This window comes from Agrilus planipennis, unplaced genomic scaffold (genome assembly GCF_000699045.2).
Source record: "Agrilus planipennis isolate EAB-ADULT unplaced genomic scaffold, Apla_2.0 scaffold95, whole genome shotgun sequence".
NCBI classification, from domain to species: domain Eukaryota; kingdom Metazoa; phylum Arthropoda; class Insecta; order Coleoptera; family Buprestidae; genus Agrilus; species Agrilus planipennis.
The window spans coordinates 785,539-800,662 of record NW_020438861.1 but is presented as its reverse complement, the minus strand read 5'-3'; the positions used below and the strand labels follow the sequence as shown (position 1 = coordinate 800,662).

The 15,124-nt window shown below is 39.5% G+C and overlaps 2 protein-coding genes and 1 long non-coding RNA gene across 3 annotated transcripts in view; 1 reads left to right on the top strand and 2 right to left on the bottom strand.

The window, feature by feature from the left end:
• Positions 1-2,523, bottom strand: part of LOC108735914 — a 38,366-nt gene extending 35,843 nt beyond the window's left edge. Inside the window, exon 1 of the mRNA XM_018468135.2 lies at positions 239-2,523. Coding sequence (XP_018323637.1) covers positions 239-421 — 183 coding nt within the window. The 5' untranslated portion in view covers positions 422-2,523. The remainder of the gene's footprint in view (positions 1-238) is intronic.
• A 2,357-nt stretch (positions 2,524-4,880) lies between these two features.
• On the top strand, positions 4,881-7,764 carry LOC112904179 (uncharacterized protein K02A2.6-like). The gene is made up of 3 exons (XM_025973592.1): positions 4,881-4,901; positions 4,944-5,062; positions 6,006-7,764. The coding sequence occupies exons 1-3, from the start codon at positions 4,881-4,883 to the stop codon at positions 7,762-7,764; spliced, it is 1,899 nt and encodes a 632-aa protein (XP_025829377.1).
• Positions 7,765-9,180: 1,416 nt separating this feature from the next.
• LOC108735915 lies at positions 9,181-15,123 on the bottom strand. The gene is made up of 3 exons (XR_001937644.1): positions 15,036-15,123; positions 9,853-10,429; positions 9,181-9,640 (listed from the first exon to the last, which is right to left on the bottom strand). It is a non-coding gene; the product is annotated as an uncharacterized LOC108735915 (long non-coding RNA).
• Between the last annotated feature and the right edge of the window lies 1 nt (position 15,124).

Genomic DNA, 15,124 nt, shown 5'->3' with positions numbered 1-15,124 from the left:
TCCATGATACACATAGTGACTTTCATGAATTGTACCTTTTCCGCGCGTTTCCTTTTAATCGGTTCGCAGCAAACTTAACGACCAACACATCGCCCCATTTATGAAACCTTTTCAGTTCGTCTACTTTTCGCACCCAGTCCGACGCGTCAAAAGAGTTCGCACTCGGATCGAACACGGGTAATAGAGTTTCATTCACGGACACACTCGTCGGAAGAACGGAAACAAAAGGAGTACTCACCTTTTGGTTGAGTGCATCTACCTGTTTCCGAAGATCACGAATTATCTTTTTCTGTTTACGAGCTCTTCTATTCCCCTTGGTATCACTGCTCGTAGAAGTCGTAAATGATGTAGCACTTGAGGACAAGGGTGGCCTCTTGCGCGACTTACGTCGCCGTGGTGGAGTTCCCGGTGGTGTGCTCATCGTTCTTATGTGTACAATTATAAGTTCGTCACAAAAGTCACTTCACCGCACTTTGCAAGTATTTTTGTCCATACACTATAAGGGTTTAACAGGGTGATATCCCGTCGCTGTCTTTATGTAAGAAAAATTTAAGATAATGAAAAGTAAAGTATATTTTAAGAGAAGTATTTTAATTCACAAACTGCTGAACAACGCAAGGAACAATATATGAATGCCTATTATATTATTTTCTTACATTCGTTACTCATGGTTTACATATACACTTTTGTCTAAGATAAGCAACGTGTTATTTTATTGTTTAGGCTAGCCTTCGTTATCGGTTTCACATCAGACCGCCATCGACCACGTCACCCTTCTACAGTTGCAACTTTATAACCATGAAATATTTAATTAATTTTGAAATATGCCTTAAAACTGAAAGTCTAAAACGTTTAAATATTTAGTTAGCAAATCCTTTACTAACTTACGCGCAACTACCAGAAGTTTATCTTCCCGGCTAGATTAGCAGTTTTTTTTCTGTATAGGATATTATCGATTGTTACATATTTTTTTATCTTTCTACGTAATGCTGGTGTTCCCTGCTTTGGATTTTCATATACTACTCGTAGTGCACGAATATATGCATCAGTCTGTTGCTAGTTTCTGCATATCATGTTGCAGTATATTGTATACCTTGGCGTCTGTTTTGTTTTTTATATTACACATATATTTCTCTTTATTTACTCTTGGTTACGGTTGAAATGTACCGTTATGAATTTTGCAATTTTTAACTCCTGGATGTTGAACTGGCACTTGTTATGGAAAAAGTAAATTAACATATTTTTAAACTTGTCATCAAAATCCCATAATAAGTTACGGATAGTATTTGAAGTCATTTTGATAGTATAGAACTGTATCACTAATTTTCTTTCGTAACACGTTTTTTTGAGTATTTTCTAAATGTTATTCGACACTAGGTATATGGTGCGATGAGCCACCAGCAATGGGAGAAACTGTGTATGCGTTTCAATCTCCTTTTTAAGGAATTGTCTAATCGTTTTCAGTAATCCTGAATATACTTCGTCGATAAATCTTTGAATGATAGAACGATGTTCACAGTTCTTTCTCCTACAGTATCATTTGTCTTTTTGGCTCTGAAATTATTTAATGTATTCGCTGTCTTATTTAAATCTTTATCGTTTCAAGGCCTTTTACCGGTTTATTCCATGCCGAATGTCTTTTTTTAACTTTTTAATTGCTTATAACGAGTATAGTATGTCTAAAAGTGATCGTCTTCTTACGCCACAGCCGTTTGATTTCAGTATCTTGACAAAGCATCCACACGACCCATTTTACTTTCTGATTTGTACTTAATGGAACAGTCGAATTCTTCCAGGAAGATACTCCATCATAGAAGATGGGATTGTTATTCCCTATGTCTTTAATGAAAGACAAACATTGGTGGTCGATAGTCACTTGTTTACCATGTATATAATCCAAATGTAACCAATTTTCTTTTTCTGAAATCGTGCAATTTTTCTTCTGCTTATTTAATTATTTTGAAGCATTCGTAACGACACCGGTGTGCTCCTCATTTTGCTTCACTTGTATCAACATGGCTAAAATTAAATAATCAAATGCGTCACAGTACAGCAATAGCTCTGAAGTGGGGTCGTAATGCTGCGAAATTGGGGGCAGATAATAGTTTTTCTTTCAGCATCCTGTAGACTGTTTCGTCAATTTCACTAACTTACATACTGTTTTCGTGAGATAGTGAAATATCGGCGAAGGCGAAGAAAATTTTGTAACTCCTCAACAGTTTTTAGTTATAGGAATTCTTGTACAGATTTATATTGTCATTGTTTAGGGATACCCCGTTCTTATTTACCACCAGTACCAATACTTTCACCTTCGGTTTGCAAAGAAACATTTTGTGTTTGAAGTTTTATTTGAGCTAGCCTCAACTTGTGCATCACTTTCTCCAGTCTTGCAATATGTTTCTCGAACGTGTTGAACCATACTACAAAATTGTCAAGATATGCCATAACCTCTTTCTATTTCATGTCGGCAAACAATATATCCATGAGTAGCTGGTACATAATCCCAACACCATATAAGTCAAATGACATTATCATGAACTCGAAGTTAGTGTTAAGTTACTAATTCTGTTTTCTTTCGATCTTCTTCTTATACTATCCAGTATGCGTTGTTCCGATCCAACGTAGAGAAATATTTCGCATTGCTCAAATAGCTTACAATATTTTCCATCAACGGAACGGGATATTTTTCTTTTACCGGTACCTCATTTAATTTTCGGAAATCGATGCACATTTTTAAGGTTCCGTCATTCATTGGGACGAGCACTATGGGAAAGAATACGGACCATACGACAGTCATATTATTTTATTTTTCTCCATTTCGGCAATTCTTTGATTAATTATTTCACATTCTTTCATCGACACCCGATAGGGTCGGAGTTGGATAGGTCTGTCAGTTGTGGTAAGTATTTTGTGCACTGTTAATGTGGTTACACCCAAATAAGTTGCAAAATGTCCTTATACCTACTCTTGGAGTTGTTGCTATGCCGCGAGGTCTTATCCTATGTAGTGTTGCCGTTGTTCTTCCTTCATTAAATATTTCAATTTTCTTCTGCGCTATGATATCTTTGTTTTCATTCGATATTGTCAGATGCCTTCTATTCAAAACTCTACGTTTAATTCTATGCTTCACCTTATTGTGGAGCCTCGTGTAATTGTGATGTGATAATGGTCTAGAGTTACTTTATACAGAATGTCATCCTTTTTTATGTTCTCTTTACCGAAAGTTCTTTCCATTTAAATTACTTTTTCTTGTATGATTGCAGTTTCTTCTGCTAAGGTAATTACCGCAGCGGACTAGACTATTTACATACCCATATTGTAACTTCCTCAACCATGTTAATGAAATGACGGTTCTGAACTTTATTTGCAAAAGTGATGCCTTTATCCTTGTAGCGTATTACCGCAGAGTATACTGTCAGGAAGTTATTACCCAATAATACTAAATGACAGATTTTGTTCCCACTGCCGAAACTCTATTGTTACCTATTGTTATCAACAGTAAGGAGTGCTCCTGCTTATTGTTATCGTTCCCGTGTCTATTATTTATTACACAGTGAAACATTAGTATTTTAGTAGGTGAAGTACTGTTGAAGACGACGTTTTAGCCCGTAAACATCGCCTTTAAAGATTTTTCGGCTGCCTTTTATTTACCTGTGTATTTTTATTGAAGCTTTGTCCGGTCCAATTGTCTTGCATTCTGCAATGTGTGCAATATGTTTATTGTAGACACGGTAATATAAGCCGTTTTCTAAGCTGACAACATTCTGTTTATACTGCCGGCTATTACTTCTCTGCTGTCGTTGACTCTGCACTACCGGATTAGCTTCTTTCGTTTGGGTTTATAGATGTTTGAGTATTGCTTTTTCTCTCGTTACGTCACTTCCACCCTCAGAACTTCCACTGATCCACTTGAAGTTTATTCCGTTGGAGAAAAGTAGTTAACCGATTGAGACGCTTCTTCTTCGGCTGCTGCTACCCTTTCCATTAAGTTACGTAATTCCTCTATCCGTTGTTGTTGGTCCAAAGCTACCTCTGTAATTTTGTAAAATTTTCCTTTTTCATGTAATACGCAGCATCCCTTGTTTTATCGCACAATTTCAGCATTTCATAATGGTAGTGTAGTAAGCGTTTATTGTTTTCTGCTGAGGAGCTCTTGTTTTACCTTTTCGCTGTACGCGTGTCTTCCGAATATTCTCGTGAAATCGTCCTGTAGAGTAGCCCAAGTTCCATTAGCGTTCCGGTTTACAAACGTTTGATACCAGGCTGTCGCGGCTCCCACTAGATAACTTGAAAGGTTGCTTATCTTTAGATCAACGTCCCAGCCGTTCAGCAATCCTGCATCCTCGAATATTTCTATAAAGTTGACCGCATCCAACGCCAAGGGGTTGAAAGTAAGAGGATCCAGATACTTATGCTTTAGAGAGTCTAATATTTCGTTAAACGTCCTTGATTGTGTAATGGTGGTTTTTGAGTTTTTCCCCACATTACGTTCAGTCACCTGTGATTGTAATTGTCCTAATTGTTGCGTAAGAGCCTGGATTTGGAATCGTCAATAATCATTAAATTCGGCCATTGTTTCCCTTTCCCGTGCTGAATGCTGCTTCTCTTCAATGTCCACAGCTTATGCTCCCAAAAATACCTCCTGGTCGAATACGGGGTTCTGAAATGTATTTGTCGTTGGACCAATTGGCGATAGGCGGAGCAAATCACTCCTCTGGAACGGAGTGTCAACTAAATTCAACAGAATTGAGATACTCTGCGCACTTGGCATGAATTCGTGGCCCTCCTCTTTTTCCTGTAGTTTTCCTCTTCTGACCTCTTCTAATTTTTGTTGTACATGTTTCGGGAAGAGTAGGTAGGAATAATGTAAGCACGTTTAGATGTTGACTGCCCGGAGGCCGGTACTGTAGTATCCCCCCAAGTGCTCACCAGCTCGCCGTTAGTCAGCGACCCCTCAGCTCGTTGCTGATGGGCTGCTGCCCATAGAACATAGAACTCTACTGGCCAATGGCAATCACTTCCAGAATAGTACAGTTATTGTTGGTTTGCTAGTCGTGCCAGTGTAACACGATTACCCTTGATTATTACAAACATCTACATCATACAAGTAAGTTATCGTCAAAGAAATAAAATGCTTGTCTAATAATGTACGTTGACTCCCGAGCGCTCCTCAAGGTTAACCAAGTAGCTCCTCATTGATCCTGCGAGTGCGAGTGAGATGATTCATTCCTTTTCTTATCCCTTCCATTTCGGAGGTGAGCCCCTCTTCCATAGCCAAACCCAATAGTACTGCGAACGTAATAACGAAAATTTAAGTATTAGTACTAGGTATTATTTAAGTTGCGAGAGTGGCTTCGCTCGTCTACGGGATGAAGGGGCTTGATATGGGAGTGGAAGGGAGAAGAAAAAGACAAAACAAAATTATTCATTACTGCTTACTCTCTCGTACTAATTGAAGAGTATGGAGTGACTCAAACTAACCTCATGTAGCGGCGCCTGCGAAGTTAAAGTTTGCCCGGCTCTGTTGTATGTGATTCCGGTTGTGTGGCATTAACTGATGATATATAATACCTGTTTGCTCAGTTCAATTGCAAAATACTAGTATAAAATAAACTTCTGTTTTCTCTCTTATATTACATTATTAGCACAACTATCGTTAAATTAATTTATGAAAGACTTAAACTAATGACAAATGGTTAACAGTCAGTAAATATAAAAAAATTATCAGGTAGGAGACAAGAGCCACTTCGGAAAATTAAGTGTAATAGTCGTTCCTTTACTCAGGATAGGTCAGATGACCAACAGTAGACAATCCTCCATCGACGTTTGCAAATGGACATCCCTTAGCGGTCAAAATTGTGGTACAACAAAAGAAAGAGATGAAAAGAAGAAGAAAAAAGCATCCTAACACAGTTTGAAAGCTCGTTCGACGATAAACCTGGAAAACTCATATGGCCTCCTGTCAAACTGCACTTTAAACCCGGATACAAACCCGTCTTTTCCAGAGCTCGAGATATTCCCTTCGCTTTGCGTGATGCATATGCACGCGAAATTGACGCCAAGCTGAATTCAGGCGTGTACAAACGGGTCGAATACTCGGAGTGGGCTTCGACGACCCATGTTGTGGCAAAAAGGAACGGGAAATTACGTATCACGGGAAACTATGAACCTACACTAAATCCTCAGCTGATCGTAGACAAACATCAAATCCCACGAGTGGAGTGCATCTTTAACAAGATGCGAGGCGCGAAGTGGTTCTGTCATCTTGACATCACGGATGCCTATACGCATCTTACAATCGACGACGAATGTACTCACACGATGACTCTCAACACGCCTACTCATGGCCTAATCCGACCGACACGCGCGATCTACGGAGCAGCAAACATCCATGCAGTGTGGCAACGTCGAATGGAAGAAGTGCTGCGTGATCTGCCCTGCGTCGTCAATTTTTTCGATGATACCATCGTCTTCGCAGACTCGTTCGAGAACTTGCTCCGGGCCCTGTGTGCCGTGCTGGAAAGGATGCGTCATCATGGGCTGAAACTCAACAGAGCCAAATGTAAATTTGCAGAAACTACACTCCACTGCCTGGGTCACAAACTTGATGCACAGGGAATCCACAAATCCGACTGCCACATCGAAGCTATCCGCGATGCACCAAAGCCTTCAACACCGGAGGAACTTTTTCTGGGAAAGGCTACGTATTACAGCGCATTCATCCCGGATTTGTCAACGCGAGATCGGCCTTTGCGTGACATGCTTCGTAGCGAACCGTTTACCTGGACTCCAGCTGGCGAAAAAGCATACGTCGACATCAAAGAAACTTTGGTATCACCCCAGGTTCTCATGCAATACGACCCCTCGCTACCGCTATTGCTGGCGACTGATGCCAGCAAAACCGGGTTGGGAGCTGTGCTGTCGCACCGCCTGAGCAACAATCAGGAACGACCAATCGCCTATGCAAGCCGAACGATGAGCGCCACAGAGCAACGATACCCTCAAATTGATAAGGAGGCGCTCGCGATTGTGTGGGCTGTGAACAAGTTTTTCGTCTATCTCTACGCACGTCATTTCGTTCTCATCACGGACCACAAACCGCTAACACAAATCCTGCATCCAGAAAAATCACTGCCGGTGCTGTGCATTAGTCGGATGGCAAACTACGCGGATTACTTGGCTCATTTTGACTTCGAGGTGGTTTTCAAAGACTCGAAGGCAAACGCCAACGCAGACTACTGTTCCAGGGCGCCGTTACCAACCACGGTCAACCAAGTTTGTCTTCAGTCATTGGTAGAGGGGGAAGAAGCAGGAACGGACGAATTTGACCACTTTGTACTCCACCAAATCAAACAATTACCAATTCGAGCAGAAGCCATCGCCAGGGCAACGAGGAAAGATGAGTACCTTGGCAACATTCTGAAGCTTTTGGAATCAGGTCAAGACCTCCTTCGTCACGGCTTCAAGTCACCTGAAGCCAACTACACCGCGGCCGCTAATTATTTGTTGTTTGAACACAGAGTTGTGATTCCACCTTCACTCAGAAACGCCATTCTTCAGGATTTGCACGCCGCTCACATCGGAATCGTCAAAATGAAAGGGCTGGCCCGCTCGTTTGTTTTCTGGCCTGGCATCGATGCTGCAATTGAGCATGTCGCCAAATCTTGCACTGAATGTGCAAAGCATGCACACGCCCCCGTCCAATTCCGAGAGCACCACTGGGAGTACCCTACAGCTCCATGGCAGAGAATCCACATTGATTGAAACATGTTGCTCATTATCGTGGACGCATATAGCAAGTGGTTGGAAGTCAGAGTAACCAAGTCCACGACATCAGCTGCTACGAGCCGAATCCTCGACAACCTTTTTGCAACGTTTGGGGCACCAGTCATCCTGGTTTCGGACAATGCTCCTCAATTTACATCCACAGAGTTCAAAAACTTTTTGATGATGTCTGGCGTGAAGTACCATAAGCTCACAACTCCTTACCATCCCTCGACAAACGGCTAAGCTGAAAGATGCGTACAGACGGTCAAGGACGCCCTGCGCGCGATGTTAACAACCGAGAGCACTCTTTAAAGCAACCACCGGTGCATCCCCTGCTCAGCTTTTCATTGGGCGTGATCTGCGCGCAAGACTCAACCTTGTTCTCCCAGATGATTTACACACCAAGATTTCTGAGAAACAGAAGGCCAGTTTTGATGCAACCTACCGTAAATTTCATCAGGGGGACTTGGTGTATTTTCTTTCAGAAAATCCGCGCATGGACAAATGGATTGTTGGAGAAGTCGTGTCCTGCTTGGGAGATTTGCACTACGAAATTGAATTTCACGGCAAACGGTTCAAGAGGCACATTGATCAGATTCGCAGTCATGAGCATTCATCAGATCAGGGAAACACAATGCGAGCAGCAGAACCTGATCGTGTCGTTGGCGACAGAATCAATTGCGGTGCACCACGCAGGACACGTTTCTACGGCCAAGCCCAAGCTCAGCCAGAGCAGCCACAAACATCAAGACGAACTCCAGCACTTCCGGCTACACCTGTAGCATCTCCGGTTCCTGCGATCCCTGCACCTGCAATGCCGTCCACCCCAAGGATTCTACGCAGATCTCAACGAGAGCGCCGTGCTCCACTTCGGTTCTCTCCGGAGTGACGTAAATGGTAGAAAAGAAGAGACAAGATGGGAAGGTGTTTTAACGTTCTTTTTATTTTTTATTTTTTTTCTTTCTTTCTTTTTCTTTTAACAATCAAAGTTTTAATAGTTAATTAAAGAAGGGAGGAAATGTTGTGTATTGGTCTTAAGGTTGCAAATTGGCAACAGAGCCATCTGGCTGACTCAATCGGGAATAGTCAGTCTTTGTCCGATCAAACTCGAGTCAACATTGTACCTCTCACATTATAAATACACAATTGTGTTCAGATCAAACATTTGTGTTATTCAATACCAGTGTTAACCCACAAATACAAAAAGAAGAAGACATCCTGGAAACAGCAATAACAACATCGTTTGGTTTTGTTTTCTTAGCAAAATATTACACGTCCGTAACTCCTGTTTCGTTTACATCGATGATATACTGGTAGCATCAAAAAATTCAGAATAGCACCAACAACATTTACACACTTTATTTATTCGCCCACATCATTCAATGTACTACTTAATAAGGCGAAATGCAGATTTGGTGAAAAATAGGTCTCTTTTCTAGGCTACTCTATTTCAGCAAATAGTATTCGCCCTTTATCTAACAGAGTGACGGCAATTATAAATTTTCCTAAACTAAGTACCGCAAAACAACTGCGAAGATTTCTGGGTATGCTTAACTTCTATGAAAAATTTCTGCCCATCTTAACATCCGAATATAAAAGACAAAACACCACAGTCGACGAACCATTCAAATCAAAGAAAAAGCAACTGGCGCAAACTATTCTCCTTCACCATCCACAACAGAATGTTACCTTAGCAATTTTTCGTGACGCTTCAGACATGAATGTAATAGATAACGACATTAATGTCTGATAGAAGAACACATGCGGAATTTATTATTTCAAGTTCTGTTGGTGCAGGTAGTAGGAAGGTTGGACAAATTTAAGTTATCCTCATCACCTGAATCTTCATCAGTGATATTTCCATTTGCATTTTCTGAAAGGTGAAGAGTGATATTAACTTCACCGAAAGTTTCGTCAGCATTATCGATCTTAAGGATGGCGATAATCTGATGCAACAAAATATCACTAAAAATGGAAATGAGTTGTTCACATTCCCAAAGTCCTTCACAAAGAACAGTCATGTTTATAACATCACGGGCATTATAAAAAGAAAGGAAAAATTAATATATCATTTTCCACCCTTACCAACATATTTTTTTAAAAAAATCATGAAAACACTGTTATGAAAGCGATGAAGGTAATTCCACCATATCGGACGACCATTGTAGTTGTTACAGTCCCGAGCAAATGACAGTCCTACCACATTCTCAACATTTTTGATTCCGTTCTTCCGTGTTTCTGGCAGTGGCTTTCGTCACATCGATTATGCATTTCCTGATGAGCGACAAGATACTTTCTTTTGTAATTTGCTGTTTGTAGCACCCGTACATGATCGTTGGAGGCTTGTTTCGCCGCTTCAAATTCCAGGGCGTGTGGCGGCTCTTCCCTTGGAGTCTTGTGGCGTGCTAATATAAAGACTTGCTGTAGTTCACCGTTCCTGATTCCATCTATAAATGTTTGTACTGCCTGTTGACTCTTGAGGGCAGAGGGGAGACTAATCTTACGATTTTTCAGTTGAGTCTGATTTACCTGTTGTAGATGTTTATCGTCGTATCTCATTTCTAAGTGGCTGACAAGATGGTGTTGTGTTGATACTTGGGCATTTCTTGGGGTATATTTAGCGCCTCTTCTTGTAAAGGAATCATTAGTGTTACAATGCGATCTAAAAATTACGATTCATTACAAAGGGATTTTTACATTTTACTGTCTCAATCTTTTTAGTACATTCCTGACGTTGATCAGGTCTGATAATATTCTGTTTTAATAATTTTGAAATTTTATTAATTACTTCTTATGGCAATTTGAAAAATAGTAGATATGTTTTGCTTGTATGTGATTATCGTGAGCAATTTTTATTTGATGGTTAGTGGAGATTGAACCCATACAGTCAGCATTTAAACCTGAAACTGTGACTGTACGATTTTCTTTTGCACCGTTCTACCACTTTTTATCTACTTTGAGACGTTTGTTTTTTGTAAGAAAAACACTTCGTAGAATTTAATTAATATTTTAATTTTAAATATATACACAGCTTAAAATTAGGGTGATAATGAAGAAATTATTATGACTATTAAACTATTTTTGCTAGTTATTCGAGAAACTGATGACTAAAACCACTAAAAACTGAGTGATGACTGATACAACTTTTCTTAAAATTATCTTACTGCTATGGTACAAATTAAACGACACCGGAGGAGTGCAAACGCCATAACTACGGGTAACAACATAATTGGGATTGTTGAACTTCCCTTGGTCGGATAGCTACGTGACCAAACTATGGTATACAAAATGTTGTAGGTACCCAAATAAATAAATAAATTTTATAACCGAGGCAAAATTTCTCTTAACTCCCGTTTCTGCCTCTAATATGTCTCTGACTAGACCTTCATGCCTGAGAAGGTGTCCTACTAATCTATATCGCCTATTTCTTGTTGACTTCCATAGAGTCCCCTGTTCTCCTATTCTTTCTGATACCTCTTCATTTCTAACCTTCTCTATCTACGGCATCCTCATCATTCGCCTATAACACCACATTTCGAATGGTTCTAACCTTTTCTTTTCCGCCGCACCTACTGTCCATGTTTCGCATCCGTACAGCGCCGCACTCCAAACACACCTTTAACAACCTTTTTCGAATTTCTAAATTAACCATTCGCGAGCATAGAAATAACTACTACCCCTTCCGTCCTAACTTATTTGACTTCCTAGATACCTAAAAACAGCCACTTCTTCTAATTTTTCGTCTTCTATCTTTATATTCGCTCTTTTCCTACTTTTTCTTCCCTTGCATACCAGTATTTTTGCTTTAGTTTTATTTATTTTCCTACAATACCGCTTCCATTTTATTTAAAGCTAAGTCTAAGTCCTCCTTGCTAGATGCTAATACTGCTATATCATCTGCAAATCTAAGCATACTAATCTTTTGCCCCTGTATATCTATCCCTACAGTTGTTCTGCTTTTAATGATGTTAATCGCCTCTTCGATGTATAGTTTAAAAAGTAGCGGTGACAGTGTGCGACCCTGTATGACTCCCTTCCTAATATTTACTTCTTTACGTTGCAGCACCATCTGTATAACTTTTTAAGTATATTTAACATTGTCTCATTTAACATTGTCAAAAGCTTTTTCTTAATCTACAAATCCTTTGTACGCACTCTTTTCTTTTTCTATCGGTTTTTCTATTATTACCCGTAAAGCTAGAATGACCTCCCACGGTCCTCCATTTCTTCTAAACCCAAATTGATCTTCCCCTAATAGTTCTTCCGTTTTTTTTTCTATCCTCCACTGTACAATTCTAGTTAAGATTTTTGACGCATGTGAAGTTAAGCTAATTGTTCTAAATGCCTCGCATCCGCACCTCTCTTTTTAGGTATGGTTACTACCACGTTGCGTTTATAATCCTCTGGGTCTTTCCCCGTCTCGTAAATGTGACTAACTAGCTTAAACATACGAACTCTAACCTCTTGTCCTGCATGTTTTGGAATTTTCCCCTGTATCTCATCTACACCTCGCGCCTTATTATTCTTTAAGATTTTTAATGCTACATCGAACTTTACTCTTATTATGGGATAACCTAACTCATTTATCTCCACATTATCTTTCTTCTCTAATATATCTCCTAACTCATGGCCTGTGTATAGGTTCTCTAAATATTCTATCCACCTATCTGCCATTTCCTCATTTTCTATCAAAATGACCCCTGTCTCGTTTCTTATATTGTGGCTGACAGTACAAAAGAGTATAAGGGAGGTTCGGACTTACTAAATAATATTGTTTATTTTATTTTTTTGTTTTTTTTTGCGGATGTACGTGCTCATGTGCTCCTATGGAAGAACCGCTACTGGTATTACTACATGTTATTCCTTTTTCTTTATTAGTGTCTCCTACCGGTCATCTCTTTTCTATGTTTACTATATTCCCTACAACGTCTCTGGTAAGTAGCGTAGGCGTTTTATCAGCAACCGCTCGTCTAGTTAGGGGTTCGAAGGAAAATTAGTTTTTATTTTACAAATCTATATTTAATAAAAACACCTTGTTTTTTTTGATGCTGTATATAATACAAAGATCAATCAAGACAAGATATGGGCAATAGGAGGTGTCCGAATTACATCGTACCATAGTTTAGGTAGTAGTTGTATTTTTTACTGACAGATCAGTACTGTATGAAAATAAATAAAAGTAAAACTAAAATACTGATATGCAAGGGAAGAAAAAGTAGGGAAAGAGCGAATATAAAGATAGGAGACGAAAAATTAGAAGAAGTGGCTGATTTTAGATACCTAGGAAGTCAGATAAGTGAGGATGGAAGGAGTAGTAGGGATATAAAGCAGAGGATAGCGCAGGGCCGTGTCGCCTTTAATAAAAAGAAGTCACTTCTATGCTCGCGAACGGTTAATTTAGAAATTCGAAAAAGGTTGTTAAAGGTGTATGTTTGGAGCACGGCGTTGTACGGGTGCGAAACATGGACAGTGGGAGCGGCGGAAAAGAAAAGGTTAGAAGCGTTCGAAATGTGGTGTTATAGGCGGATGATGAGGATATCGTGGGTAGAAAAGGTTAGAAATGAAGAGGTATTGGAAAGAATAGGAGAACAGAGGACTCTATGGAAGTCAATAAAAAATAGGCGAGATAGGTTGGTAGGACACCTTCTCAGGCATGAAGGTCTAGTCAGAGACATATTAGAGGCAGAAACAGGAGTTAGGAGGGGTAGAGGTAGACCTAGATTAAATTACTGTTCGCAAATAGTTAAGGATGTGGACTGTTCTAGTTTTAAGGAAATGCGAAGTTTAGATCAGGATAGGAAAGAGTGGAGGTACGTGTCCAACCAGTCTTAGGACTGATGACCTTATGATGATGATGATGATGAAAAGAAATTTTAACCATTGCATTAATTTCTTTGTTTAATTGAGTCCTCAAAAATATTTTGTTTTGTGCCCCTAATTGTTAAACTACGCCACTGAATCTAGTTAAATTGATACAAATAACATATCTTAGGCAAACAAGAAATCTACCATAATGGTACTATCATTATAACTGTAGATAGCGCAGTGTTCTCCTTAATTTCATTTTAACATATTTAACAACAAATATTTCATTTCATAAAAAGTCGCATGCACTCCATGCGTTAATGTTTATTATATACAGGGAATATTTCAGTAAATGAATTAATAATTGGATGCATGTCATAGACTGTCAGTCAAAAACTTACAAAGGCCAGCAGTAGGACCATAGACCTATATTAATGGACGTCTCTTAGCCGTATGTCGTATAATAATTTCTTGGCTCAAAAAGTGAGGGAGATGGCATATGGTTTCGGACTAATGCTATCTCTTTCATGACACGCTACGCACTATCGTGAGAGAGATGGATATTGTCCGAAACCTCATTCCATCTCTTTCTTTTGTTGTACTCCAATTGTGACCGCTATGGCATGTCCATTACTAAACGTCGATGGGTAGGACTGTGATATTTCTATGGACGGCGATCGTTGATGTAGAATACAGGGCGTTTCTAAAATAAGTAGCAAGGCTGCAGGAAGTGATAGAGCACTACGAAACAACAAAATTGAGTAAATGTTTGGTGGTCCGAAGGCCACCATTTTCGAGAAAAACGTATCTGAAAATACGGGCAACGGTTATTTGTTATATTAGATTAAGTGTGATTGATAATATTTATGTTATATCTACAATAGCTCTTTGTTTTTTTAATGTTGTAAACGTTTATGTATATATTCAGTCGAATTAGTAGTAGGTCAACATGCCATTGTCATAAATCGATAACAACCTCAAGGGTGGTGTGGAAATTTGCCTTACAATTAATAAAATTACAGTTACCTATCCATAGGGTATTAATTAACCTACTGATGTTTACATAACGTTAATTTTATTTTTCTTCGGTGTTCTTAATACCATGTTGAGGAATAGGTACTTAAAATCATCGACGTTTACTAATGGACGTGCCTTAGCGGCCAGAATTGTGGTACAACAAAAAAAAATTAATGGAAGGAAGTTTCAAACAATATCAATCTCTCTCACGACAGTGCCGTTATTAGGACGCCCTGCACCCATACTTCAGAGAAGCCAATCGCGTGTAATGAAAGAAATAGCACTACTCCGAAACCGTACGCCATCTCCCTCATTCTTTTTGAGCCAAGAAATTATTACATCGGCATACGGCTAAGGTACGTCCATTATATATATGTCTATGCTTTAAATAATGCTGCAAATTATCAGCAATTTTTTTTGTTCCTTAATCATGCTTTTTTACTTACCGTCCGATTCCCTATTGCATCTAGTTGACACTCTCCAAAGCGTGCCGCGTATTTCAGACACACCCTGTATACAAACGGCAGCTGGCATC

Bases quoted from the DNA above. Each gene is read 5' to 3' on its own strand.
- LOC112904179 (XM_025973592.1), top strand. From the start codon at position 4,881: ATGTTGACTGCCCGGAGGCCG. The intron at 4,902-4,943 runs GTACTGTAGTAT...GCTCGCCGTTAG, and splicing joins TGTTGACTGCCCGGAGGCCG to TCAGCGACCCCTCAGCTCGT. The intron at 5,063-6,005 runs GTAACACGATTA...CGTCTTTTCCAG, and splicing joins GGTTTGCTAGTCGTGCCAGT to AGCTCGAGATATTCCCTTCG.